This window comes from Lepisosteus oculatus, chromosome 5, assembly GCF_040954835.1.
Source record: "Lepisosteus oculatus isolate fLepOcu1 chromosome 5, fLepOcu1.hap2, whole genome shotgun sequence".
NCBI classification, from domain to species: domain Eukaryota; kingdom Metazoa; phylum Chordata; class Actinopteri; order Semionotiformes; family Lepisosteidae; genus Lepisosteus; species Lepisosteus oculatus.
The window spans coordinates 58,853,797-58,881,770 of record NC_090700.1 but is presented as its reverse complement, the minus strand read 5'-3'; the positions used below and the strand labels follow the sequence as shown (position 1 = coordinate 58,881,770).

Here is a 27,974-nt window from a genome sequence, read left to right as displayed (position 1 = left end):
ATTGTGTGTAGTGTGCGTCACTGTTACTATAAATATGTTTAAACCACGTGTGCCTGAATTATTACTATTTTCACCAAAACTGTGTCAGAAAACAAAGAATTCCCGTGTCTCTAACTATACCAACCGCTCGGATATATTTACGGCAGAAATCTTTTCAAATTGGGGGCTCATGACTATTTTATTATTGACTAATATGCTCAGTCACGTCCTGATTTTCTCCATTTTTGTAACCCCCCCCCATTTGTAACACTGTGTTCCAATCCTTTATCTGGCTAGTGAATCACCATGAGTGAATGGGACATAGAAAATATACAAGTATGTAGGACAGAAATACAAGGTCAGTAGGAACTTCCAGCACATTGACGCTTTTAAAAAGAACAGACTGTTTATTGACTAGCCAAAGGCTTGGTACATAAACAACATCGTCATAATGTAACGATTACAATGTGATAATACTAATACCATATGGTTCTTCATACAACATTGAAGATTTGAAAAGAGTACAGAATACAAAAGTGCCCATCAGTAACTTTGAGATTCCACAAAGCGCAGCATTTGTGCCATAATATTGTGCAAGGCATCAGTCAAACAGAAACAAAATACTGGAATGTTCCACTTTAGCTTATTCATATACTATGAAATGTGATGGTATGATTCAGAAATGTGCCTATCCACATTCCAAAAATGTCTTTAACGGTATATTACTCCTGTTGCATAAAAAGAACATGTAAATATTTGGTTATTAAAGCTAGTGTGGTCCAAATACAATTAGTTCTGAATAAAAGTAAACATTTCAGAAGGGTGACAAAGACAATAAAGACTTCATTTAATTGTACAAAGTACAAAAATTGGCCATTTAATTGACATCATAAGTAAATGTTATCCAGTGATCTCACAAACCTACTTTATCACTTATCTTAAACTACCTTATAGTATTTCAGGTAAGCAAAAAGAGGAATATTGCTAATCTGGGTCTGTGTAACTAAGCCTCTGGATCCTAGAGATGCTGAATTTTAAGCAGCGGTCCAAAAGACACTTTTTATAAAACACATCTAGTACCAAACTGGACTGAAGTCTAAAAAAGTCACATCTTAAGGACTACAGGATTCAAATAAAACATTTGTAATTTCAAACTCAACTCTAAATTCTGTTTAGACTGCACTGCTCTCTGTAGTGCTACACTGTATATTGTATGCTGTATTTTAGCTCTTCTAAACAATATTTCCTCAGTTTCTATACCTTAGAAACTGCTAAAACAAAATATCTTAAAGGAAAGTAAAAGTGCTCCAGCAGGAAACAGAATGATTCAGTAATATTACCGAAGTTGAATCTCTAGAGAGGCCGGCTCTCATGACATTTTCACAGTATATTTGTAATGAGTATTTTGTTAGGGTAAGAATTTAGACTCAGCATCTATTTTTTTGTAATTGAGTCCTTTCAAGAAAGAAATGAAGTCAGAAAAATGTATTCAAAATATTAAAGCATGTTGCAAAGACAGATTAATCTAATCTGAAAATTTATATTTTTTTTTTAATTTTTAATAAGACCATTATAAGAAACGTCTAATTCTCCACGTTTTTCTGTCATAAAAAAAGATAAGAAAACATTTTTTAAGCAGATGTGAAAATGATAAAAAAAAACACTGTACTTTTTTTTAAATGAGAAAATTAATTTCAACCTATTGCGCAGAATGTGGACACCCAGTAAATGTTGTAAGCTCAGAACAAAAATGAAAGAAAGTGCTATGGTTAAATGATTTTCTTTATGAACCTTTCAGTTCTAATTCATCTTGCATGTTGACTTCAATACCTCTCCTGATACATTCTCAAATTTCTCTTCCACCCAGGTTATTCTCAAGGTCGTCTTGATGTAATAACAGTTAGGATACTAAGGCAGTCCTGATTGTCCACTTGGTTGCAAATGGCCTATAGATCCAAGAATCCTTTGCCAAAGTCCTTTTAAAGGGAAGTGCAAGCTAGCATTCACAGGACAGTTCTATAAATATAGAAATCTTCTACAGTCCCAAGATCTGTTAATTCCCGGTCAAAGCTGTACTCTGTGGAGCAATGTTAAATGGTTCACATAAATGTGACACCCCAGGGAATGCATTCAATCCTACTGATGTCTATAGTATTGAAAAAACACTTTAGCAGCCCATTGTAATTTTTTCAGAAATCTCTCTGCAGAAAGGGAGAAACTAGAGTCTATCATGAGTCTTTGAGTCATGAGCAAGCTTTACACAGAAACATACCCCTGCAATGCTATGCCTCTAACAGATTTCACTCTGAAGACAGAAAATGCTGTTAAAGCTAAAGTCCCTAATGAAAGACATATCCTTTTACAAATCTGTAGATTCTATAAAAGTCTTGATGCTACTCTCATGTGGTTTCTGTTGTGCCTTGTAAACTCACAGCACATTTTACATACCACCGTCCAAACTCTCTTCTTGTTTAGGAATGGATGAAGCAAAACCTCACTGAATAAACATTGCCTGGAATTGATCCTGCAGTCTTTTGGTAGATTGAGGAAACCATGCAGTCCGTTGCTTTATCACAATGGTAAAGTGTCCCAGGTGCTTAAAAAAAGACTGATAAAAGAAAGGTTCAATATTCTGGGAGAGAGTTGTGGGGGAGAGGGATTTCAAAGTGACATAAAATTATCACTGTAACAGGAACCTAACACGGGGATTAATATTAAACATTATAGTCCCTGTAGGACAGACCTGCTATACTGTATGTCTCTTGTCTTCAGGTGACAATATAATAAAATAAAATGTTTATGGCTATTCTGGTCCATGGCCTTTAAATCCTTCTTTTATTACATTTGAACTAAAAATGACTCTACTGACTCTACTAAATTTTGAACAGCAGAGGATAGAAAAATATGCATATACTGTACCATTAAACTCTTAACATTTTTACTGAATATATATGATGTACTGAAATAATTTTCACTGAATAAATTCTATATGGCATGGAGTGCATTAGGGTCTTCACTAGCAATGAGGAAGCACTGTGACGTTATTATACAGAGAGGAAGCACTGTGACTTCTGCTATAGTAACTTATCAGTCCCAGCTCAGCCCCTCCCCCCATGAACAAAAACAAGAAACAAACAAAAAAAAAAAGGACGGCTATCCAACATGATGGATGTTTTGGAACATTGGTAAAGGGAAGTATGTGTGGTCCTCGTAATTCACACTTATGATTCCTCCAGGTCAAGCAATGCGGACGCAGATGACGCGACCCTCCTTGCAGATCTCCTGAACAGGTAATTTGTCAGTAAGTATTCACACTGGGTCATACCCTCACTCCCCAGGTCAGACCCCAGGGAGGCCTGAGAGCTGATAGGTCTGCACTAATTGTCCTCCTCGTCGTCACTGATGAGGTTCCTGCCGTCAGGATTGGTCTCTCTCTCCCGGAGGAAGTTCTGTCGGATAGCCTCCAGCTCCGTCAGCTCCAGTCGCACCTTCTCCAAGTGGAAGGTGCGCCGGTTCTGAATCTGCCTCAGCGGAAAGGGGTTCATGTCCACAAATGCCATGCTCATCAGCTTCCTGCAAAACCGAGAACAGCGCGGGCTCAGATCTCTCCACCAGACACTGGGCACGGGGCCACCTCACAGCGACCCAACGTGCCCAACAGCTCTGAAAGAGTCCCCCCCCCACCACCATGTCCAGAAAGTCAGCTGTCAGGTGCTGTTCAACGCAGCGACGATACTGCTACACGGCTCAAGGCCGGCCGCACAGCTCATACTCATGGCAAACGCAAGAAAAGCAAGATAAACGTACCTGGCATCCAGGATGGCACGCGTGAAAGAGCGGAGATATTTAAATATGGCCATTGAATCCTGCTTCTTCAGAATCTCCTCCTCTTTGTACTTGAAGAGCGCCAACGCAAATCGAAATATGATCTGAAGAGTAAAAAGAAAAGTAGACATAAAAGCAGTACGTCAGAGTGTGAGGCGGAAGGTTCTGGGATTTTCTCATAATGGAGATCAATACCTAGAAACTACAGTATCTTCTCGGAGCACTTGACACACGTCATACCCTGCCAACCTCAGGTCATAAAGAGACCATCACTGACATTAGTTCACTTTGATATTTATCCATTTCTCTCACTTTTCTTAAAAGGGGGCTTTATTTTATTACAAAGGAAGCTGGATCAAAAGGATTTTTCCACCAGAAGATGGCATTTTTCCCCATCTATCCATTTTCTAACCACCTCTGTCAATTCAGGGTTGCAAGGGATGGGCAGCCAGCCCGCCGCAGGGCAGACAGGCAGACATCAGGGCCAACTTTCCCAAAAGCCAATTAACCCACCAGCATGTCTGTGGGCTGTGAGAGAGCACCCAGAGGAAACTCACACAAACACAGGGAGAACATACAAACTCATATACATTTTTGCATGCTTTTCATTTAGTTTGTATTCATTGTTTTACCTTAGGCCCCTCATACAGGAAGGAATCCCAAATCTTGAAGAGGATGTCACTGACAACACTGTCCACGAACACCACCAGGAACCAGTTGAAGGTGATGAGGGAGAAATCCACCTTGTAATGTTCAAAATGGGCATGAAGCCGCGGCAGCTTCTCACTCATCAAGTCCTTAAACACACGCTGATCGACCTGATGGAGCAACGGAAGAAAGAAAATGGCAATTTTGACAAATCACTTCTCCTCCTCAGCAGGCTAACAAAATTCTTTAGTTACTGTCAGTACTAGGAACGGGTTTTGATGACAGGACGGTTATCTACCAGATCCACCCAGGATCAAACTATCTTTTCGCTAAACAGGTTTCTGCACTCTGAAATGGCCCGAGTTCCTGACTTGCTTAATCTCTTTCTTCTCTTCAAAGCTCTATTAAAGAACTTCGAGAGAACGCAATCGATACACACAAACAGTGCAGTTTTTGCTATCGGAAGTGTCGTAAAAACAATATTAACAGATTTAATTTACTGACATTAAGACAAGAAAATTACTTCACTTAAGTACCAAAAGCTGCAATCATGTTTTAGAAATAACTTTGAAACTAGTTTAAGTGCAGCTTATCTAAGGACAATCTAAGGCGTAAAGGAAGATGGACAGAGTCTGATTGTACAGAATGAGACTTCACTATACATTTGTTATTAAAACACAGTGGATAGTACGAATGATTCAATTATTTTATGTTTTATTACCACGGAACAGATTCTTTATAATTATAGCCACTTTTTTTAGGATACCCCTTTGGTTTAAATACACTGGAACATGCTCTTTGCACTTGTTTGGCAACAAAATCTGCCAAAAAAGGGCTTAAATGCTTCTTCCTAATTGAAGCATACTGTACATTCTATTTAAGTATACTGGTGGAAAAACTATCATGCCTTTACCACCTGTAATTTCAAGATAAGGAAACGCACCTGCATCAAACTGAACCCATCAAGAGAGACGTCTGTGCCTCACTGTAGCTCAAACTCCACTCAGTAGTGATGCCACGATGGAGGCATCACGTGTGATATAAAGGGTGGATGCTCACCTGTGAGCCTAGCAGAGTCTTGGTGTAGTAGTCTCGTGGCATGAACACCTCCACAATGGCGATCAGGCACCAGAAGGCTTCCTCCTCTTCCAAATAGAGGAGAGCAATTGCTGCCAACCTGCACAGAATCAACAACAGACCCCAGCATTACCTACAGTACATCACTTCTGACTCACAACACGTCAGAATGAGAACCCCAGCCACAGCAGCACTTATATACCCACCTGAGAATAAATGCCTGGAATCATGTCTCCCTTGCCTCTGCCTTTCCAAAACGTCAGGAGCGCACAAAAGACACAGACGCACACAGGCGCACACAGACGTCTTTTCAGTGATGTGCCACCCTGGCCAGCCGCCCCCTTTCAAACGGGCATCTGAGACGTGAACACTCGGCTGAAGGCCTGACTCCCACAGTTCTGCAGGCTCCCAGCAAGTCCCTGGAGTCACTGCTGCCCACGATCAGCTGACACCGAACTGTTGCGTTGGCTTAGCCGCACTGGGAGGCCTGAGCTGGCCCTGCGGACTGTAAAACTCACTCTGCACTTTTGCGTGTCAGGTTTTTACACAGTGTAAGGACACTGGACCTCTGTTATGTCCTCTCACTCATACACCACACAGAATAAATGGTGCAACTAAAACAGTTTTGTGAAGGAATCTGATTTTTAACTTTAGCTGTGCCCAACGAATTACTGAGTGTGACAAGCTCTTAATCGAGCCACATGATTACATTTTATGCTGTGATCTGAACATTTGACTCAAAACTGCCTTGTACCGGAACCACGTACTCTGCAGATGAGCAAACAAAGCTGTATGATTCGGCCATCCACGGGTTATTATTGCACTGTAGAGTTAAAAAAAATGAACATGGCCATCCCACCGAAACTTTTTATGAAGATGCATCCAAACATGAACGCTCCACGCTGCACGCTGCACGCCAAGATCCCTTCCAGAAACAAAAGGAGCCGAGTCACTGTACCTGTTAAGACCCTGGCAGTACCCGATGTCCGGGTTTCTCCAGGAAAACGCCAGCAGGACGTTCCGCAGCTTCTGGATGCCCTCCGAGGTCGGGGAGGCGTAGTGCTTGTTGTTGGGCAGCGTCCGCAGGAGATCCAGCTCGATCTGCTTGGACGCGGGGTTGGGCTTCTCGTAGGCTTTCTGCAGCAGGAGGCTGAAATAGTCGGCAGACACGCTGTCCCTGAACTTCTTGACGTGGAAGGAGACGCACCACTTCCACACCTTGCAGCGGTGCTCGTGGGGGATCCCGCTGCGGATCAGGGCCTTGAGCTCCGGCGTGCGCGTCATCTCCCGGTTCATGACGCTAGCGAGGTAGTTCTCCCACTTCACGCCCACGGAGACCTCCTGGTCGGTGAGGGAGAGGGACTTCAGGTCCAGAGCCCTCACCTTGGCCACCAGCTTCTCCTCCTCGTCGTCCTCGGGCACCGTCTTGAAACCGTACACATCGTACTCGCTGCGAGTTTCGGGGGAGAAGACAGCGGGGACAGGCAGGTCAGGGAGAGCGCGGCGAGCAGGGAGAGGAGTCTCAGACCACGAGCTCAAAAAACCCAACTTAACTGGAAGAGAGCTATTAATAGACAACAGGAACACAGCTGTTCGTAAGCAGCTCGGCCTGCAGATGTTTTCCTGTGATGTCAACACAATAAAACTAACACAACAGAGCAGCGTGGAGTCAACAGAACAAGTGAGGAAGGAGAGACAGCTTGTGAAACACAGACATGTTCCATCCCTAACAATGTTTGACAACGTATTTTCTTTTTCAGAGTACGTTTAAAAAGCATAAAAACAGAACATTTTTGTTAAATAAAAAAACAAGAGCTTAACATATGTAGAAAACACACCACACTAGTAAATAAAACACCCTAAAGACAAAAATGATTAATACACTTTCCCTACATATGCTGCAGTGAAAGCTCTGAGCTGTCGTGTTTGGAAGAACTGATGTTTTCCATTAGCAATCTGCTGCTGTAACAACAACCAGAAACAATGCATTTGCGTTTACATTGTGATAGTGTTTTTCCATATCAACAAAGGGCAAAGTAAAAAAAATCAATGAGCTTTGTGATACAGGGGCTATGACTGAAAGGATTACAGTACAATAAGGAGCAACAGGAAGTACCTCACAGGGTGGGGTTTGAGGATGGTGTGCTCCTGGTGTTCAGGGCTCTCGACCTGAAGAGCATCTTCCAACAGCCTGGAGATGACCTCTCGGGCTGGGTTCTGCTCAGACGAGCACACAGGGTTCTTCACCTCCTGCAGCAGTACCAGGTACTTGCTCTCAATCTGGCACAGCTTGGCCTCCAGGGCGGTGTACTACCAGGCAGAAGGGCAGAAATGACACAACAGTGAAATAACAAAAGGTGTTACATTGAGGTTAAAAGTACTGGCTCTTCTTAAAGGAGTTTAAATAAACATCCCAAAGAGTCTCGAAAAGCTTCACCGAAGAATGGAGCATCAAACAGCCATATATAGATATGCTGAAGAATGTTAATTGCCGACATGAATCCGCACACTGCTTTTTAGGTCTAAAGGGTTAAAAAAGTCCACTTTAGCTTCCACTTGGAATTTTGAAAAATGATGACGAGGCACATGGTAAAATAAAACAGACTCAGGACTTCAGACAGGAAGCTTTCCGATACCCCTAAAGCAGGCAGCAGCCCATGGCTCTTGCTACAACATAGCAGTTAACTAAGCGGGAATCTAATTTTGAGAAAAATATGTTTTTTCAAAAGGTGCCTTGGAACTGGGCGAGCCACATTTACTGTATGATCCAAAGTTGTTTTTAAAAAATATGGACTTCAGCGAAGCTGGCTATAAATAATGAAAAATCTGCAAAGGCTGACTGTATTCTGTCAGGTTCTAGAACTCTAGAGGGCACCTCAGTACTGGCAGAATGAGCTGAACCAAACACACAGGAAATTCCTCCTCCCAAAGTGTTCAGTTTACACTTCCTAAAATCAGACCGGTTTTTCTTATTTTCACTTCACCATGAATTTACCTTTGCCTCCAATGCCTTCTCTCTGGTTTCAGCATTCCGCCTGAGAACGGAAAGCTCCAGAATCTCTTTGTTCAGGAACTTGTTCTGTGTTTTATAGCCCTGAAGACTGTCCTGTTAGTATTGGGAGAACAGACTGTGATTTAGAAGATGAATTCATGAAAACAATACTCTAAGAATGGTATGGTGTGACATTGCAAATGTCTGGTAGAAAATGTCTAAATCAGTGCATGCACATTATACTTTTACAGAACTGTTGTGTATCATTTAGTATAACAAAATCAAACTGACCTACTGTATGACTTTTTGTAAGATTGATTCTGCCCTATAGCCAAAAACTTAAAGTAACTGTTTCCTGAAGCATCATCAAAACTGTAACTTACATTTGTATCTCTTACATTTTATTTTTAAATCAGGAGATATTCATTAACTCATAAGATATTTTCTCACCAGCATTTGTAAAAGACTGAAAAGATAAGAACAGTACTGTTGAATAATAATTCCAGAAACATTCTAATGTAAAATAATGTGAAAGTTAGTTATTAGTCTACTCTAATTGAGTGTTCAGTGGTTGTCCATTTTATGTGAAATAGTTCTTAGTTTCCAAAATTTATGACAAAGTTTTCTACTGATTGACAAGCTTCCCGTTTTTCAAGTGCAGCACGGTGTTGATTATCACATTGGTTAGGGGGGATACCTTTGACTTCAGTTTCTTGAAGAACTGGTAATGAACTTACTTCCCTAATCTTTCAACAATGTGACAAAAGGTACCAAGCTGAAACTAAATAAACCAGACTTTGTGCTCTGTTGGCTGAATTCTGCTTCCTCTTTCATTCAATTTAATTTAAAGTTTAATTTAATTTAATTCAATTTAAGTTTAAGGTGATATTTAAGTAAAAAGCCAAATAAGAAAAGAATGTTTATAAAAATATGTACAATACATGCAAGCTTTTTTTCCCCTCCGACTGCCTCCTAATATTAATGTCAGTTCAATCCCACAACTAACCACACAGTGTTAGTGTACACTGTTAGTGTTTTTGGACATGTTTTTACATACAGGCGAGCTGTTCCTTTTCTCTTTCTGTGGCTCTGTGCTGGACAGGCATCCTGTCCAGACTGAGAGCAGTCTTGTGCCCTGTACTTCTGGGCTGGTCTACAGATCACCATGGCCCTCAGCAGGAACAGTGGCTTTCCGATAACGAGCGGACGGACATACAGTAGACATACACTCATTCTGAGAATCTTCTGTCCTTATTCCTGCCAACCGCATTTCAACATCTCACTTTTTTATGATTTGTTTGTGTACGACAGACCTCAGAATCTATGTCACATCAACAAAGATACATGTGAAGAGACTGTGGTTCGTGTGTGGGCCTCTCCACCCTGAACAAAAAGCTACCTTCAGTTTATCCAGCTCCTGCAGCTCCTTGCACAAGGAATTTGGCGACGAGCAGTCGGGGGCCCCGCGGGTGGGGTAGCCTGCACTCTCGCACCCGGGACAGCTCTGCTGGGACAGCTTTATGATCACCTCATCTTTGGCCTGGATGGTTTCCATCAGCATGCCCAACTGGTCATTTATCTCCCCCACCTTGTTCTTCAGAGTTCTCAGTTCCTGCTGCAAACTCTCCTTTTCCAGAGCCATCTTCTCCATGTGGCCACACAGAGCCTGGATCTGCCTGTCCTTCTCCTGGATCAGCTGCACAGAGTCCTGCGGGCTGTCAGGAGCCCCAGCAGACCGCCTGTCACACTGAGAGCTCTTGAGGGTTTGCTGCAGGAGACGTACCAGCTCCTGAAAAACATTCATGCCAAAGCTGAAGTTCATTATTCCCCTTCTAATCAAGTAACTTCAGAAGCGTACCAAAAAGAGGAGTCCAATCAAACTTTCTTCAAGGAATTTTCACTGCAGTTGCACCGAAACCAGAAAAAAAGAAAAAAAAGGCCTTATTTTGCGCCCAACCATTTAATTTCCCCCCGCAGTCAGATGTTCACAAGCACATTGGAAAAGGTACATGTGCAGATGCAGTCTACTCTGGTTCTGTACACAAGACTGTGCAATGAAGTTTCAAACTGTGTTAACAATTGCAGATCTTGTTTCTCTTTCTAAGGCTAAAAAGCCTTAAAACCTATTAATTAAAGCAAGCAAGACCAAAAGCAGAAGAAAACAGCTATGTGCCAAAGGCTTAATTACATGATTTATATTCTGTAAATATAAACAGAAAAAATGTTTTTCATTTTCAAGCTGAGCACTTAGGTTTTAGGAATTGCTCGCCAATTTAATTTAATCTAATTTCATCCAAGGATTACTACATGTAAATTGCATTATACTGTAGTTAATGTCAGGCAGAAAACTCTAATGAAATTAAGGCAGTGAGTTTTCCAGTTTACACTTTTATACGGTAGCTATATGAAATTATATTAAATTTAAAAAAACCTGCTAAACAACAAATAAAGCTAATCTGTCTAGGAATTTAAGTGAGGTTTAATTTAAGCCATTTTACACTCATTTTAGTGATGGGTGCAAGAATGCTTAGGAACCACACTTTCTAATATTTTTTCGGATTATATTAATAATCTATAGGAATATATTGCAATATGTCTGTGACAGAAGTTAAAATATCCTTTGGAATATTTTACTATGAACAAAAGGGTGCAAACGTACATTAAATTCTGGTCATCCTGTGCACCACACACCTGATTACAATAATGTTACAAGTTAAAGGTAAAGGTCACTAGCAGAGAGGCTCACTGGGTCAGAGCTCGTCTGCTTATTTCTATAGAAAGCAGGACTGGAGATCATGTGGCCTTTCCCTGGACAGAAATGACACCTGTTCCCCACTCGTACAGCGGGGTGGACTGGAGAAACTGTGGCTAAATCCCTGTAAAGGTTCACGAGCAATTTCAGCAGTGAGGACTTGAATCCACAACCTATCAGTTATGAGTTCTGTGCAGGACACCACCTGTACATTTATGAAGCAGACATAGACCCGTTCAAGATATTTGACCAAATCTACCCTTTTCTGCTTACCATTATCTACAGTACAGTGATCTGGTACTGCAATAACTAAGATTTATATCTTGTTGTGACTGGGATATAGCACCAATTAAGCTTTTTAAAAAATAAGAACCTTCCACGATCATCAGCCATTCTGCAGCTCTGATAAATTGGTGAATGTGTTGCCTTTACAGACGTTTCACATGACCTGAGCACGTTTTGCAGAGACAAAAACTCCCTAAAGATGTGATGTTTTGGTTTACAAGATGCTAACAGAAAAGATGCAGTTTTCGTTTTAAAGTTTCTTGTCATTCGGCAGTTATTTTTAGAGGCTAGCACTCTATTTTTACAGGGCAGTATGTGAAACCTATAGTTCAAAACGCAGCCAAGCACTGAAAAGTGGAACATTATAATAAACCACAGTCACAAGACAAAAAGGGGATGGAGGCAGCTGCATACTTTCCTACACTTCCTGGATAGTCTGCTACCCATGTGACCAACTGTGGGTGTCTGGACCTGTCTGTTACAGTTCTTGATAGCATGATAAGCAGATATGCTCAGCCTGCTTAAGGTGCACATTAGATCAATACTTTTGACAGTACTTCAGCACAGTACTAGTGAAAAATTAAACCAGACAACATAAATGAACAAAAAACAAAACAAGTGATTTCAGGGAGGATCACAGAAAGTAGTAAATATTAAAAATAGTGGCTCAGCTGATGAGTTGCACGATCCCGGGTTCAAGTCTGGGTCATGGCACCCAGAGTGTGATCAGGTTCCCTAAGCTGCAAGGTGCAGTCAGCCAAGCGTTGCTGGGGGAGAGGTTAGTCAATCAGGGATCTCTTGGCTCTCAAGAGTCACTGCCACCCCTGCAGTGTCCTGAGGGCCTGCATGCATCACTCTCTCCAGGTGCACAGAGTTCACGTGACACCTCTCCCCAAACAGAGGAAGATAAGTATATACATTCTGACACAGGAAAGAAACCACCACCACCACTTTTCAGCTGGAAAAAAAAACTGAGAAGCCAGCAGCTACTCTAAGCAGAGAAGAATCCAAGCAAAACCAGGCTTGCACTTGTCTTACTGAACGATATGGTTTTTAAATTGACAGTGACATTAGGACTGGTGTGCAGCTTGCAAGAAGGTCACTATTCAGCTTCCCACACATACACACACTTGCAAAATTAAGCTATTGCACTGTGTATTCAATAGAAGGAATTTTATATGAATCAGCTCTTAAACAGCTTTGGATTTTTTACCTCCTGGCTGGAGTCCCACCTCCCGACCGGAGAGCTCTGCCGTGTCCCACCTCCCGACCGGAGAGCTCTGCCGTGTCCCACCTCCCGACCGGAGAGCTCTGCCGTGTCCCACCTTCCGACCGGAGAGCTCTGCCGTGTCCCACCTTCCCACCCGGAGAGCTCTGCCGTGTCCCACCTCCCGACCGGAGAGCTCTGCCGTGTCCCACCTCCCGACCGGAGAGCTCTGCCGTGTCCCACCTCCCGACCGGAGAGCTCTGCCGTGTCCCACCTCCCGACCGGAGAGCTCTGCCGTGTCCCACCTCCCGACCGGAGAGCTCTGCCGTGTCCCACCTCCCGACCGGAGAGCTCTGCCGTGTCCCACCTTCCCACCGGAGAGCTCTGCCGTGTCCTACCTTCCCACCTGAGAGCTCTGCCGTGTCCCACCTCCCGACCGGAGAGCTCTGCCGTGTCCTACCTTCCCACCGGAGAGCTCTGCCGTGTCCTACCTTCCCACCGGAGAGCTCTGCCGTGTCCTACCTTCCCACCGGAGAGCTCTGCCATGTCCCACCTCCCGACCGGAGAGCTCTGCCATGTCCCACCTCCCGACCGGAGAGCTCTGCCGTGTCCCACCTTCCCACCCGGAGAGCTCTGCCGTGTCCCACCTCCCGACCGGAGAGCTCTGCCGTGTCCCACCTTCCCACCGGAGAGCTCTGCCGTGTCCCACCTCCCGACCGGAGAGCTCTGCCGTGTCCCACCTCCCGACCGGAGAGCTCTGCCGTGTCCCACCTTCCCACCCGGAGAGCTCTGCCGTGTCCCACCTCCCGACCGGAGAGCTCTGCCGTGTCCCACCTCCCGACCGGAGAGCTCTGCCGTGTCCCACCTTCCCACCGGAGAGCTCTGCCGTGTCCCACCTTCCCACCGGAGAGCTCTGCCGTGTCCCACCTCCCGACCAGAGAGCTCTGCCGTGTCCCACCTCCCGACCGGAGAGCTCTGCCATGTCCCACCTCCCGACCGGAGAGCTCTGCCGTGTCCCACCTTCCCACCCGGAGAGCTCTGCCATGTCCCACCTCCCGACCGGAGAGCTCTGCCATGTCCCACCTCCCGACCGGAGAGCTCTGCCGTGTCCCACCTTCCCACCCGGAGAGCTCTGCCGTGTCCCACCTTCTGGCTGGCGAGCTCCTCCCTCAGGCGGGCCAACTCCTCCTGCTGGCCCTGCAGCCTGAGCTGCGTCTCCGAGGACTTGCTGCCGTTCCACTCCACCGGAGAGGTCTCAATGCTTCTGCTGTTCTTGCTGGGGCCGCCCATCACGTCTTTCAGGAGGGGGCGCTTCGACCGTGCGTTCGTCCGGCCGAAGTCGAAGGCGAACACGGAACCCGTGGAGTCTAGAGAAAGCGAAACTCTCCTTCAGAAACAAATTGGACTCTCCAGTCGCCATTGACTACAGCAGTCGAAGAACTTGGAAACGAAATCAAGCTCGACTTCAGGGATGTTTACGGATGGGGTGGCGTTTTCCTTTTGGTCACTTCTGCCTACAGTAATGAAAAGCTTTCAGGACTGCGAGACAAAGCAGAAACAAAAACAATCTCGAGCAAACATGGGCTCCATCAGATAAGTACTATGGAAATAACTTCACTCCTACTGCAAGCCGGTACAAGTTCCATCTCTTCCCTTGACTAAAGATATTACATTTTTTGAGCTACAGAAAAGGATTCCAAGCACGTACAATGGAACCGAGTTGGGATTCGCTCGTGCCTCCCCTAGGCCACAAATCTGCCTTGAAAAAACTGCTCCCACATACTGTATGCAATATCATAGTTAAAACGCCTCTCACTCCTATGGGCCTCTGGGTGAGGCTTCTTTGAGAACTCCAGCATAGCCATCTGTTCCTGCAGCTCTCTGCTTGGCGGGTCAATCATCTCCCAGTCATCGCTGCCGGTGTAGAACACACTGCGCCGGTTCCCCTCACCACTCCCTCGGCCCGGTCTCAGCTGGGACATGGAATTCCTGACACAGAGACAGAACCCAGTGAACATCAGGCAACCAGCAAGAAGTGAAACCACTCGCAACCGGCACATGTGATCTGGCCACCAACAGTAATACCGTGAAGACCACAGGTTAAAGCCAGCCACCTGTGTGGTTCTGAGCTGGGTGAATTGTCAGTTCCTCAGGCCACACATTTCTGCAAGTTACTGCGATTGCATTCCACACAAAACTAATTGGTACTCCTGAAATATTCTGCGATTGTTGTGACTCTTTTAGGGTCATTTTATTAGAGTAGCTGTTACCGCTTTGGTATTCTATTTCTGAGTTGGCGGTGAGTACTGAGGAAGTGTGGGGGTCCAGTCCTTCTCACTTGAAAGAGCTTCCGGTGAAACACCATCACGGTGTTTCCATCACGAGTGTCTGTGGGTTACACTTTATTTCTCTTGTGCTGTCCAACGTTTACAATGCTATAGCACGTTGCAAGATACAGTAAATCGTCCACAAAAAGGCAAGGAATTGCATGACAAAAAATCAGGTCACCCATTTCAGAAACTCTGTACTTTCAAAATCAATTAATTTTAAATCCAATATAAAATAAAAAAAATCCTATGTTATTTAAATGTTAAAAGATGTTAACGATTCAGACATTGACGTACTAGACCTCAGCTAGAAAGTTTTATTTTTATGAAATGCTTTCCTGCAGAAACACAGAAGTCTGCTGTTAACCTGATCAACATATACAGTACTTTCGGTAATACAAGAAACTTCCGTAACGGGATTTTTTTTGTCTCTCCCAAATTCATTAATCAAGAAACCGCTGAGGAGTTTATAAAGGGACACAGGGCTGTACTGCCAAGTTTTACTATTGTGCACATTTCATGAACAAATGCCAAGCTTTGATGTGGAAACAAGTGACTTCAGCAAGATTTTGTTGTAACAGTTTTAAGAGTTACAGGATTGAACTAGATTAATCACTACCCAGGCCTTTTTATCTTAAATCGTATGCTGTTCAAGATAAAATGATATATTTGGGTATGGTCTGTATTATTAAAAACCTGACTGTGGCAAAATAAATAAAATAATGTACTATTGTATATAGTGAATACAGATAAAGAAATCACAATTGTTCTGTTTGTTAAATTTCTGGAACTCCCCTACATGGCTTCAGTGATAAGGCAGGGTCGTGGCCACAGCATACACACTGTCAATATCTAGAAGAAAAAACAAAAGCCCTAAGGCTGCAAGAAGTCTTCAGTGGTATTTCCTTCGATGATTCATTGGTTTTCTGTGAAGTCCCTTCACCTTAATCGAATTAGCTCAATGGATGTGTGGCAGAAAAAAGAAACACCACTGCATTACTTATAGTAGTAAGAAATACTTAGCAAAACAAAACCAAAAAAACATCACAGTTTTGCTAAAAGAGATATCCAATAATTCCGAAAGGGTTTTTCTGACTTCACAGAAATAATGCCTGGTACTCTTAAAAGGATGATTTAGAAATAGACCAAATTTCCTTATGATGTAATCTGTTTTTCCAAAAGAAAATTCTGTCACATTTCCAGTTGAGGGGCTCCATTTTTTAAAAAAAAACTGCACAAGTGTAAATGTAGAGTATCTGGTTAACAGTTACATTACCAGTCCTCCTCTTTAACCTTTTTTCCTCTGCATTCTGAACTATGTTACAGTATTTTTTTTTATCTTTAAACCAACGTGCAGAGATCTTTGGTACGAGAGGAAATTTCTTGTACTTAACATTCCAGCTCTCTGCGTCACTTCTACAAAATGTAGCCAAATTTTTCCAGATGTGCATAAAAAGTTTTCTAAGAGCATAGCTAGGCTCTGAGCCAGGACTGTTCAGAAAAGATTTTTCCACATGGAAATGCATGCACCAATCCATTCCATCTCTGATCAAGTGCAATGAAAAAGCTGTAAGGGCTATCAAATAACTGTATACATCTCAAACCTGTGAGAATCTTGTTTTCAAATAATCTCTATATACTGACTAACCTATTCTAAAAAGTTAGCTTTGTATAGAAAAATAAAACATAAGTGCAGATTTTATACCGAGCAAAAGGACAGTGGTATTCAGCTGTGAATTCTAAGACTATAGTTTAAAATATAACTCCAACATCCATTGATACATTTTTAATGCTGACATCCTTTAATACATTTTAAGAAAACAAATGAAACTTAACATTTAAAAAACAACACACCAATGTTTTAAACCAGGATTTTTTCATTTTAATACAGAAAAGCCACGGTGCAAGTTGAGCGTGTTTTATAAAAAATACAGAAGTTGGCTGGGAAGTTAAAATTCAATAGCCATGCAGGTAGAAATTTCTCGGGATTCCTGCAGTGCTGCAGTTTGTATCCACTGTGCTAGCATCCACCTGCTTTTTGGCATGACAGTGGTGCTATGCTGTCTCTTTGCCCATGGCTTGCAGCCTTTAAGATATGACCTAGCAAGCATTATATTGTGTACTGGGCAAAGCCAAACACACATGAAAAAGAACCTAAATGCTCCCTTCTTTTGCCTAAGACCAAAATGAAAACTCTCCTGAGCCACAGTTATGAACTAAGAGTTCTCACTCAGCATGGCTTAGTTAATTCTAATAAATCACTGTGATGTAATATCCGAACACATAGCAACAGCCTCACCTCAGCTCGGTGCCCCAGTGCTTGAGGGAGAAATTGATGTTGGTGGGCGGAAAGGTAGGGTTCCTCGTCACACCAACCCCAGCCAGGTCCTCAGACGAGGTTTCCAGGGCAAATTCGCTGCGGACGCTCTCTGTGGTTTCACTCGGCTTCTCAAAAGTAAAAGCATCTAAAACAGAACAAAGCACAAGACCCCTGAACACTCTGATTTCAGAATTCTGATTGCTGCTCGAGCATTATAAAGGTTACTAATGAGTGGAGCTCACCGTGGACTTAAATAACCCACATCTTAGGATCCATCCAGCTGCTTCTTCACAGAATCCTGGGTACTCAGATTTTAAAGGTGTCCCTTAAGTTTTTCTTTTCCAATGTCCTCTGGTTTATTACTGCTGATTTTGAAGAAGTCTATCAGCTTTGACTTGACCGTGCTTTATAGGATACTGAATACCTGAATCAGGCCTCATCATAGTCTTCCCTGTTCACGACTACAAAGGTTCTGTTCTTTTAGTCTGCCAGGGTAGTCTGCCTCTAGTTGCTATGCACCTGTCCACAGTTTATCTTTGGATTCTTCACCATTCCATTCTAGTTTAGCAACTTAACTTTCTCTTGAGGATCTCCATTTATGCTTGCCCAGTGCTAATGTATACCCTATCCATTATGTCTTTACAGATGGCCCTTGCTGTATATTTTTCCAGTGGCCAAGAAAGCTGAAGCATTCTTTAACACACCCTGCAGGTATTCTCCTACTAATCTCAATTCTCCACCTGTGATTGGTTTAGGTAGAATCCCCTGACAAGTTGGTCCTGCTCTACAGCATGTTTACCATGTCTCTGCATGTATTAATATCAGATGGAACGAATAATGCTTATGCCTGTTTCCTCCAACATTAAAATGGACCACAGGGTCCTTACCTGCTCTTGTTAGCAGCCTTTGGACTTAAGATCCCAGCTGTATTTTTCACCTGAAGTATTTCAAGATCAAGTACTGGTGTCTTGGGAGTATCTGCCTTGATCTTATGTGTCTTCAAGTCTTCGTACTTAGGTTGTGAATAAACTTGTTTGACAACTGAATGTCTGTTGTACTCTTTTTCTTTTGACAGAATGGGACAGGCGCCTCTTTGTCTGTGCTCTGTAAATTAGGAATGCTTACTGTGTGAAACCTAGCTTACCTGTGCTTTATTTGGTTTTCTGTGTTGCGCTTAAAATAAACAGAGGAGCTCACTAGTGCAAATTTGTCGTGGTAGATATTTGTTCTGTCATTGGCCAATTAGGAACAACTGATTTTATGTGTAATAAACTGAGTAAGGAAATTAAGTTTTAACTCTCTTAGGGAAAATCTACTTAAATACTTATTAAAGCATGTCTGCTCAAGAATGCCATTAACAAGCTGTAATAATACTATATTTGTGCAATTCCAAAATGCAAGGTTAGAGGTTTTCTGGGTCATTGTGTTGCAGTCTGACTAATCCACTGAATGATGCAACACTCATGATTTAAACCAGGGTGTGGGAAAATTACAATAATTAGAATGTGGATGTTGGTAACCACTGGCCACAAGCACATGTTTTTTTAGTTTTTTACTAGTGGAACCATTTAATACAGAAGTGTGTTGGCAAACATCCCGATCACCACTGGAGTTTTCTGAATGGTGTCATCACCTGGTGTTGCATAGCTTTAAGACACGGTTTTAACTTGGCCCAAGCCTGTGGAGGGCCGACGTTCAGTTTCTTTTCATTTCAGCTTTGTGGTGCAGCTTTGCCAGTGAAATGAATTGCTTGCTACACTGGAATGCCCAGCTGTTCAATGCTGTCAAGGTCCTTTCGTGCTCTTTACCTACACTTCCAGGACGGCTTTCTGCACTGCCATGACAGGACTTTATAAAATATTCAAAAGTATACAATCTCACTTTGCATACATTTCAAATGCACAGCCAGAAGTATAGTTTAAGACTGCTTGACTATAAAAAAAGTGTTTGATTACAAGTAAAGATCTTTGTTCGAAGAACAACCTGTGAACTTTTCAGAACTGAAAGCACCAAGAAGGTGACAAACAAGGCAATCACTTTTTTTAAAATACATGCAGAAGTCTATTATAAAAACAGAAATCCCTTTGTACGCAACTGTACTCTTTTATCTTTTTTTCAGCATATCAATCTGCTTAATTATGCAACTTTAACACAGTATTAACTTTATTTTGCATACGGAGAAATTTTTTACACAGCTTTATCCTATCCCTAATCTGCAGAAAATCTCACTCTTTGATAACAGTGGATAATCCTTTATGGCCAATGTTTATGTCCTGACACAGACTGGATTGTTCAGGATTATGTCAGGATTGTGTGTTAACAGTCGTAGCTCTAGTTGTCTTCAAAGATGCTGGTAAAGACTTAGACACTGCTTGCTGAAAAAGTGTCTGGCAGTCGATTATATTAGAAGCAAATGTGTGAAAAACCTGCACTTCCAGTACTAAACAACATCAGCTGTTTAAACAAACTGAACTACAGACTGGGAAGCTGTCCAGTTTCCAAAGCAGAAAATGCAACAAGCAAGGCACTGCAATGCCTCAGGAAAAACCCAGAACAACCAAAGACTCCAGTAATAAATTTAGATTTTGGACTTTTATTATCCACCCAGCTGACGACAGACCGAAGACCTTGTGCAGCCTCGGCCTCTACAAAAGCCAATTTGTACTTTTCTGTGGTTTTCACTGAGCAGCACATTGTAACGAAACTCTCTGTACTGAACCAGCTGTAGAAGCCTGCAAGAGGCTCGAGGAGCCAGGCTGTTCAGCGCTGTTACTCGACAGAAAAAAAAAAGCTCATCTAGCGCCCACCTCCACAGGTGCCCACACACCCTCCCCCTCCCAGCATGAGTACATTCACACCTGCCTGCAGTGACCATGAACAAGCGCCATTCTGTAAACCCAGCCTCATGCAGGAGGCATGCAGAGCTGATAACATTCAACTGGGAAAGCTGAGCTGTGGAAACAGTAGTTCATACCACCTCCCCCTTCCTGTCCTTTCTACACAACAGGTAAAGGTTCATTCCATGCTGAAGGGTAAGGAAAGAAGCACAACGTTTCGACTGTAGAGCCTCGTTCAGGTTATCTTCACACACAATTGAAGAAGGCTCCATGGCCGAAACGTGATTTCCTTTACCTTTCAGCATGGAATGACCCTTTACTAATTCCTTTGCAGCCTACGTGTGCCAACACAGTTCCCTGCTCGAACTGTTCTTTATATTCCTGACTTCTAATCCTGTTAGGGTTCGCTGGGATGCTTCACCTGCTCTCTAGTCACTCAGATTTGTGCGGTCTCTTGCTTAAAGGGCCAGCAGAAGAGCTGGGGGAAAATGTCACCCAATCCAAGAAAACGATTAGATTTAAGGTGAAACTAAGACTAGAAACGGCCCCCCACACAAAGAAAAACATCTGGAAGCTTTCTTATACTGTATATGACAGTATATATTCTTATATATACGAGACAGATGGACAGTATTTATAGAACTAGGAACCAATTCTATACTTTTCGTTGAGCCATTAACGAAGAAAGGCTTGCTGTGGGGTCTATTTGATCAGCTTAGAGGGATTTTGTTTTCTCTGTACTGGGAATCACCTTTGAGCACACCTGCAACTACTGTAACTGTCATTATCCTAGGATTAACTCTAAAAATAGGCACTTCACTCTGTGCTCTGCAGAAGAATTGTTCTGTGTAAAACAGCAGGTCTAAAGAATTCATGCACATGTGATTTGTACTGACATTGTACAATCTTAGTAAGCTTGTAGGGAAAGGAGGTCTTGCACATACAGTATAGTCCTGCAAGTTATAAATTAACATATATATAACAAATAACCATAATTTATACTACTTAACTCTTTTAAAAAAATATGAAGAAAGCAAAATAAATTATTTATTAAGACATCACTCCTAAGACTTACATCGGAGCTAGGAGTTTTGTGATAATAACTTAACAGAATTACTAACAGCAGTCTTTAGAAATATATTAGTGCATCAATTCAAACTCCTCCTAGATGCACTCCATTTGGAAGAAAATAATTCTTCAGCAAGTGATAATGGCTTAACAACATAACACCACTCCCTAACATAATACATTTGCATATCTGCTTCACCTGGAAGTCTGTCATGTGCTTTCTTTGTGTTACTGTTCAGAGTTCCAAAGAGTAAATAAGGTTTACTTGGTTATTATGCCCATAATATTATGCCTTTGCAAACTTACAAAGTGCAGTATTTTATTTTCCTTGCAAAAGAGAATCTTCACAAAATAGCATGTGGTTTACCTCAGCATAAATCTACTACAAATAATGTGGATTTTAAAGCACTGCAGATACATTACAATTAATCAGAGAAATGAACTATTCTGGGCCCTTAATGCTCTAAAAATGTAATGTCCAGCTTTACAGTCAAACTCCGAGAAAGCTGGATTCTCAGGAAGCTCCTTCTATTGACCTGGTCTTCTTACCTGCATCTCTGGCTACCAGTCCAGTGGGCAGGTCAGGCAGGGGGGGAGAGGACCAGCTATCTCTGCTGGCCGAACCACGATTGTTACAGAACTCCCATCTCTTCTGTTGCAACTGCTGTAGCCAGTACCTCATCACCTGCCTGTTTGGTGCCTGCAAAAACAAAACAGCAGAGATACCACAAAACAATCACCTCATCTGAAAATGCTGTATGCACCTCATACGTGTTGGGGCAATGTGCTGGGAAAACAGGTAGAACACGACTGTATCACTAGAGGTTACAGTTGTGTTTTAAAGGCATCACACCCATAACGTCAATGTTTTCTCAACCAGGAAAAGCACATGGAGAAATTTGCAAAGCTGAATTCAGCTGTTTTAAGGCTTGTGACTGACAGTTTTAATTGTCTCAGTCTTGGTTTGCATCTTGTCAGATAGAGCATAATATGAGGTTAATACATACTGTGACATAAGTTGTACTAAAGTACTGTCACTCACATTTTAAAATCAAATAAACTAATGATAAATGATTTAAATATTGACGATATACAGTATGCATGAGGATAAAAAAAAGATCCATTCCATAAGGGAAATTAGAAGTTAGACATTTGGAAGCACAACACACTGCACAAAGTAAATTTACTAAATGGAAATTGTGAGAACAAAGTTTACCACGGCTTCAAATTTTTAAATGTCCTCCGTCACTAGGGCTCTATTTGTTTTGTTTCGAACACTTCAAAATTTAGCTATAGCCTAGGTAAATTCAAAATGTGGAGACGATTTCATATGCAAACATACAGGAGTTCTTAGAAAGCGCCACATTAAGAACTTGTTTAACAACTCAACAGGACATCTTTTTTTTTAGCAAGCCAAGGCAGAAACTTCTCTGACTTCAGTTTTCTTCAGCCCTACAACTTAATTTCCTCTTTCAAATTCAGGCTGTTTGGAAATTTCAGTCATAGATTTACCACAGCCAAACACATTCAGGCCTGTTGTACTTAAAATGCCACACCATTTCTGTTCTTACCTTATTTTCTCATACCATATGTCTCATAGGAACAGAGGTCCTAAATTTTAAAGAATCCACTTCTTTTATCGAGAAGCTTTTCTCTACTGGACTCCACAACAAGGAATGAATATCCTTTTCTAACTGGGATCACCCACAGTTCAGCCATCTTCCTGCTAAGCTGTGCAAGAGACTGCTGAAAGCATCTTGCTCAGTTCGAGGCTGACACAATAAAGGAAATGTTGCAGTCCAACGCAAGACATTGATAATTTTTTTTAAAGACTGCTGAAGAAATCATGAAAGACATCTAAGGAAGATTAAAAGCACTCTTTTAATATCCCAAAATATTTGCAACAAAATGTATATTTAGTGGCCATCCTTTTTAACAAGCTCTGTTTTTAACAAGATGAACTTGATCTGGTTTTAATCTTTCATATCTTTTTGATCTCTCTGTCGCATTATAAAGCTCTCCACTCTGCCAAAACAAAACAAGCACCAGACCCACAGATACTTCACATTTCAGCCACAACATAGTCCGCATTAGTGTGAACTATGGGAGGACAACGTGACAAGCTTCAGTGTGCAGGGAAAATGTGCACATTGGACTCTGCACGAACTGAAAAGCATCGATCCAATTGCATTGTTTTGTTAACCCTTTTGGATATCAAGATGAACAAGTGGAGGGGGATTTGGAAGCAGGAATGAAGAATGAAACTGGCAGTCATGCTGCAAACAAGCATGTTACATTGTATTGTTAACTTTCCACTTCACATGACCTCATATATAAGCGCATACTGTATATAGGCAGATGGATTTATTTTTGTAGCTTACTTATGCAAAGACATTTTCAAAGTGAAGCTCCATTTCTGATTATGTGTTGTGAACTCAGTCTAACTGCAGTACACTTGAGAAATCACCTCAGGGACCCCTAGTTTTGTCCGGATGTACTATACACTGCCACAGATACCACAGTGATTAGATAAGGCATTAATCTATTACATTACCTTTCAGTACACAGTACTGGAATTTCATTAGAACATTAAGACAACTGTTTCTACCACAGGTAACACACAAGAAACAATGCTGGTCCCAAACAAACAGCAAATGTTTTTGGGAACTGTTGGCACTACAGCATTAATAAATGAAAAATGCATTCTTAAACGGACCTGGCACCTGTGGTAAACATTTATTTTGCAGAAGTCTGAATAAGTCAAAGAAAGACAAAAACAAAACAAAAAAAATAAAATCTGGGGGATCCAATAAAAAAATACTTTACTAGCAAGGATTAATTGCAACCTGAGTTTCTGCAAATACAGCAACAGGCAAATGTACACAATAGAAAGATGCTGAATGCCTCCTAGCAGTTTAAGTTAATTATTTGAACTAGAACCAGTTCAGGTCAGGAAGAACTTGAATCCATAAGAAGAAAAGAAAACTTTAATCCACCGTGACATTTAGCTGAGTTACTAAATACATTTACTAGGGGCTAAAATATTTTTATGGTAATCAACAGTTTTCAGCATCCGGAACTATTAGCACGTAGGAGTTTTAGCAAGACTCGCAAAACGCTGCTTATCCAATTAACCTGGACATTTCCACTGGCCTGTCTCCAGCCAGAGGCCTGTATGACGTCTTAAAGAAAGATCTGCTTTTATGTACTGCACCTTCAGGTTTTTAATTAACAACTTAAGTTTTTTTTTTATTTTAAATTCATCATTCATGTCTCCTCCTTCCACCTGCCTAATAAAGAGCAGGGACATTTGGCTAAATGCATTTTAATTGCAGAGGAGACAGACTTTGTGCTCCAGATGCTGAAACCTGCATATATTGCCAGCTATGAGCTTACTTATCAGGCTTACTGCGGGAAAACAAGAAAAATGTTGGCTACTGTAAACGCTTTATGGGAAAAGGCTGTGCAGGTACACTGTGTTGGGCTAACCGAAGTTTAGAAGAGCCCTTGTGCATATAGTCTTTCAGGTCTCTCATCCGGACCACTGTGTGTGATATGCTGTTGTAAAGCAGAATGTACTGTGCTGTAAGTGTCATTACTGGTTTATACAAAGATATCACGAGATTCACTGCAATCAACAGGTAACCTTCAGTAACAAGGCAAAAGGGAAATCATGTGACTACAGAACAGGGATTGAAAAATCTAGAGGTGAAGGCCGGGTTTGTTTTTAAATGATGCTACTGTTGGGCGCACATTTTGCCTCTTGGCAGAATGTGATTGTAAACCAGCCAAAGAAAAAAATGTTTAATTGTATAGCACTTATATTTCCAATGGAGATTAGCTTGATTTTACTGGAGTTTTTTTTAAATAGGAAATGACATTTTATTTAGATTTTTAACGGAGATCCTACGCTATTAACACTGAGATAACACTGTATTAATAAGAATAACTAATTGCATAGGATGGATTATACTGTTGGGGTGGGGTGGGGTGGACTAGGCTGCCCTTAAGGGAGTTGTACCACATAAACCAAACGTCTGCCTTTTCTTCCAACAGCCTGCCAGGCTACACTCGAAAGCACAGCCACCAAAAATAAAATAAAATAAAAAAAACACCCGGGAAGTTTCTGCGTTTCCGCAGCGAGTAAGTGACTTCTGTTGTTAATATTAACAACATGAACAAGTTTTGATTCTTAACAACACCGGGATCTTCTAATGCGCAAACCTAATGCGTTTAGTTGCGAAATGAATTCACGTTTAAAATAATGTAATTTAGACATTTACATACGTGTATAAATCTGTGCCAATTCTCAACGCACATAGAAAGGAATATTTTCCGTTGTTGTGCGTGGCACAGTACCTGACCTCTTAAGCAATTTTATTTTTACTTACTAGCTCGGTTTAAAAAAAAATGCAGAAATGCACAAGTGGTCTTCTAAGGATAATAATAATAATAACGGCAATACCCCCAATCATTATGAAGTTGACTAAATCACTTATTGCGCATTCAGTTCTTAATGCGCTCAAGAAGTGTCTGCTCCTCAGCTTCCCATCTGGTAGTGTACAGCTACTGTACATAATGCAAGGGAGGATCAGCGACTGTAACCCTGCTCATGCCGATAAGACAGATGCCAGTGCCAAGCCGAGAAGCAGGGTACTATACCTTGAGCACAAACTCCTTCCCCGAGGCGTGGATCTCAAACTGCCCTTCATCCCCTTCAACCTCATAGCTAAAGCAGGCGTCCGCTATCTCAATGTGTCCCAGCGGCAGAGCGTCTTGGGGAGTCTTGAAGTAATACAGATAACATTTTCTGGGGTCGTAGACAAACCAGCGGGTCTTGAACCCCCGGAGCGGCCCCTTGCCGGCAAGCTTGTTCAAATAACCGCATAACTTGGAGCCCTGGTCTTTGGTGCCGTCGCTGTCGGAAACTTCCAGGGATTTAGCGGGCGAAATCCTGGAGTTCCGAGGAGCGCTCCCCTCGCTCCCATCCCCTCCATGCATTTTTCTTTGAACTTTCTTCTCCTGCCTCGGCGGATACAACTATTCTCACTTCCAGCCGCATGACTCGTAGCTCGGCAGACCGTCGAGCCACAATGCAATGTGGGACTTGTAGTTTCAGCCGCTGGCAAAAGGAGATGCGAATGTTTTTTTTTTTAGATTTCATGCATCTTACTTATTGCGTCGAGTAAACGGACTGGTTTCACAGAGACTTTGTAAAACGGGCACCAGGCAGCTAAATCGCAAAAACATTCAATCTATCATCAGTCAGTTCCGCCTTCCCCCTCCCAACCTGTCTCCAGGTCGCTAAATGTCAACTATATTTTTTCCAGATACAGAACAGATAAAAATTATTATTTGCTTACATTTATGTAGCCATTCGTAATGAAATGATCATTTTAATCGACTCGGTTATGAACGGCCCTCATGTTGGCATCCCTAAAAATAACTCCTTTATACTGTACCTGGTGAACGTGTTCAGTGAATTGTTGTGATTGCTGCTGGTGACATTGCTTTTTCATAATTATCTTCCCAATGTATAAGGTCAAATGATTCAGAGATAAATATGCGTATTTCTAGGAAGCAGTTTAGGAATATAAGCGTACATACGTACACACTGCACACTACGTACAGTGTGAACTGTCAGTTCATTAAAAACACCTGCATCTCTTCAATTGTACCATTAGATGGAGCAATTTACCGTTTTTCTGGCTCATATTTAAGAACAAACAGCCGAAGAGACAACTTTGAAATACTATAGCACCTTTTTTGTGTTACAAGCAATAATGAAATAGCGTTGGTCTGCATTTCAAATGAGAGACAGACAGCTAGGGATTTCACCCATAATCATTCAGCTCGAAGTGACTTGACCAAGCAATTATGGGCATGAATTTCTAATATATTTAGAACTTTAAATCCAGCTTTGGAATTACAGTACTGTCATACAAACGTTTTTCCATGAAGCACACAGCAGCATTGGACTACAAACTGTCTTGATTGCATTTTAAGGTGCCATCAGAGGGAGACATTGAGCTAATGTTATTTCTGTAAAGCTACCCTGTTAGCTATAGTATTAAGCAATTTTATTGCGCTGGGTGAATACGCTTGCACAAACAACCCGTTACGCATTTACACGTGGCGTGTTTTAACATTTATTCTGCCACGTGAAAATATCATTCGTTTTTGTTGTTTTTGGAAAACACTGATGAAATTGTCTCAAAAACATCATCTTTAGTATATTGGGCAACTCAGAAGTTATAATTTCCTCATTGAGATTTCCTCATCTCAGCATAAAAATGTTAACCCTTGATGTCTGGAAAACGGTTACAAACAGAAACACAACGTGGAAAAGCATGTAAGGAGTCTAAAAATAAATCAGGTCTCTTTTGCTCTTCGAAGCGCAGGAAACACTGAACGTACAGTAGCATTGCTCTCTTTTAAAAGACATACTGTACTTTCCACATACCACATGCGTAGATTTTTTCTGCAGTTCGCACAATTTTCCTCGTATGACAATGAATCTTATCGCGTGACCTCACAGTTTGTATTTCTCGGGTGGCAGAAATGTTTCATTTGTCTAGCCCTTTACTTCCCAGATGTGTGCTAGCCGAGACAGATGCAAACCGACTCTCCTGTCTTGCCGTCGCCCTGGTGAGAAGA

General features: G+C 41.9%; 1 protein-coding gene across 2 annotated transcripts; it reads right to left on the bottom strand.

Moving 5' to 3' along the window:
• Positions 1-366: 366 nt before the first annotated feature.
• On the bottom strand, positions 367-26,628 carry tbc1d2b (TBC1 domain family, member 2B). Of its 2 annotated transcripts, none has more exons than XM_006629049.3 (13): positions 25,980-26,628; positions 21,867-22,017; positions 17,392-17,557; positions 14,582-14,754; positions 13,912-14,132; positions 9,921-10,310; positions 8,525-8,635; positions 7,646-7,839; positions 6,488-6,979; positions 5,512-5,629; positions 4,437-4,622; positions 3,787-3,908; positions 367-3,552 (listed from the first exon to the last, which is right to left on the bottom strand). In XM_006629049.3, exons 1-13 carry the CDS (start codon positions 26,316-26,318, stop codon positions 3,357-3,359), a joined length of 2,859 nt encoding a protein of 952 aa, XP_006629112.1. In that variant the 5' UTR covers positions 26,319-26,628; the 3' UTR covers positions 367-3,356. The 2 variants fall into 2 exon arrangements, with proteins under 2 accessions (XP_006629112.1, XP_015199221.1); XM_015343735.2 differs by lacking the exon at positions 25,980-26,628 and adding an exon at positions 22,889-23,069.
• Positions 26,629-27,974: the final 1,346 nt, after the last annotated feature.

What these genes read in the sequence shown, in the direction of transcription:
- tbc1d2b (XM_006629049.3), bottom strand. Translation starts at nt 26,318, where the DNA reads ATGCATGGAGGGGATGGGAGCGAGGGGAGCGCTCCTCGGAACTCCAGG. An exon ending in AGGAGCTGGATAAACTGAAG is followed by an intron (nt 8,636 to 9,920) that starts GTAGCTTTTTGT and finishes CAATACTAACAG; the next exon opens with GACAGTCTTCAGGGCTATAA. An exon ending in TCCTGTATGAGGGGCCTAAG is followed by an intron (nt 3,909 to 4,436) that starts GTAAAACAATGA and finishes TTTACTCTTCAG; the next exon opens with ATCATATTTCGATTTGCGTT.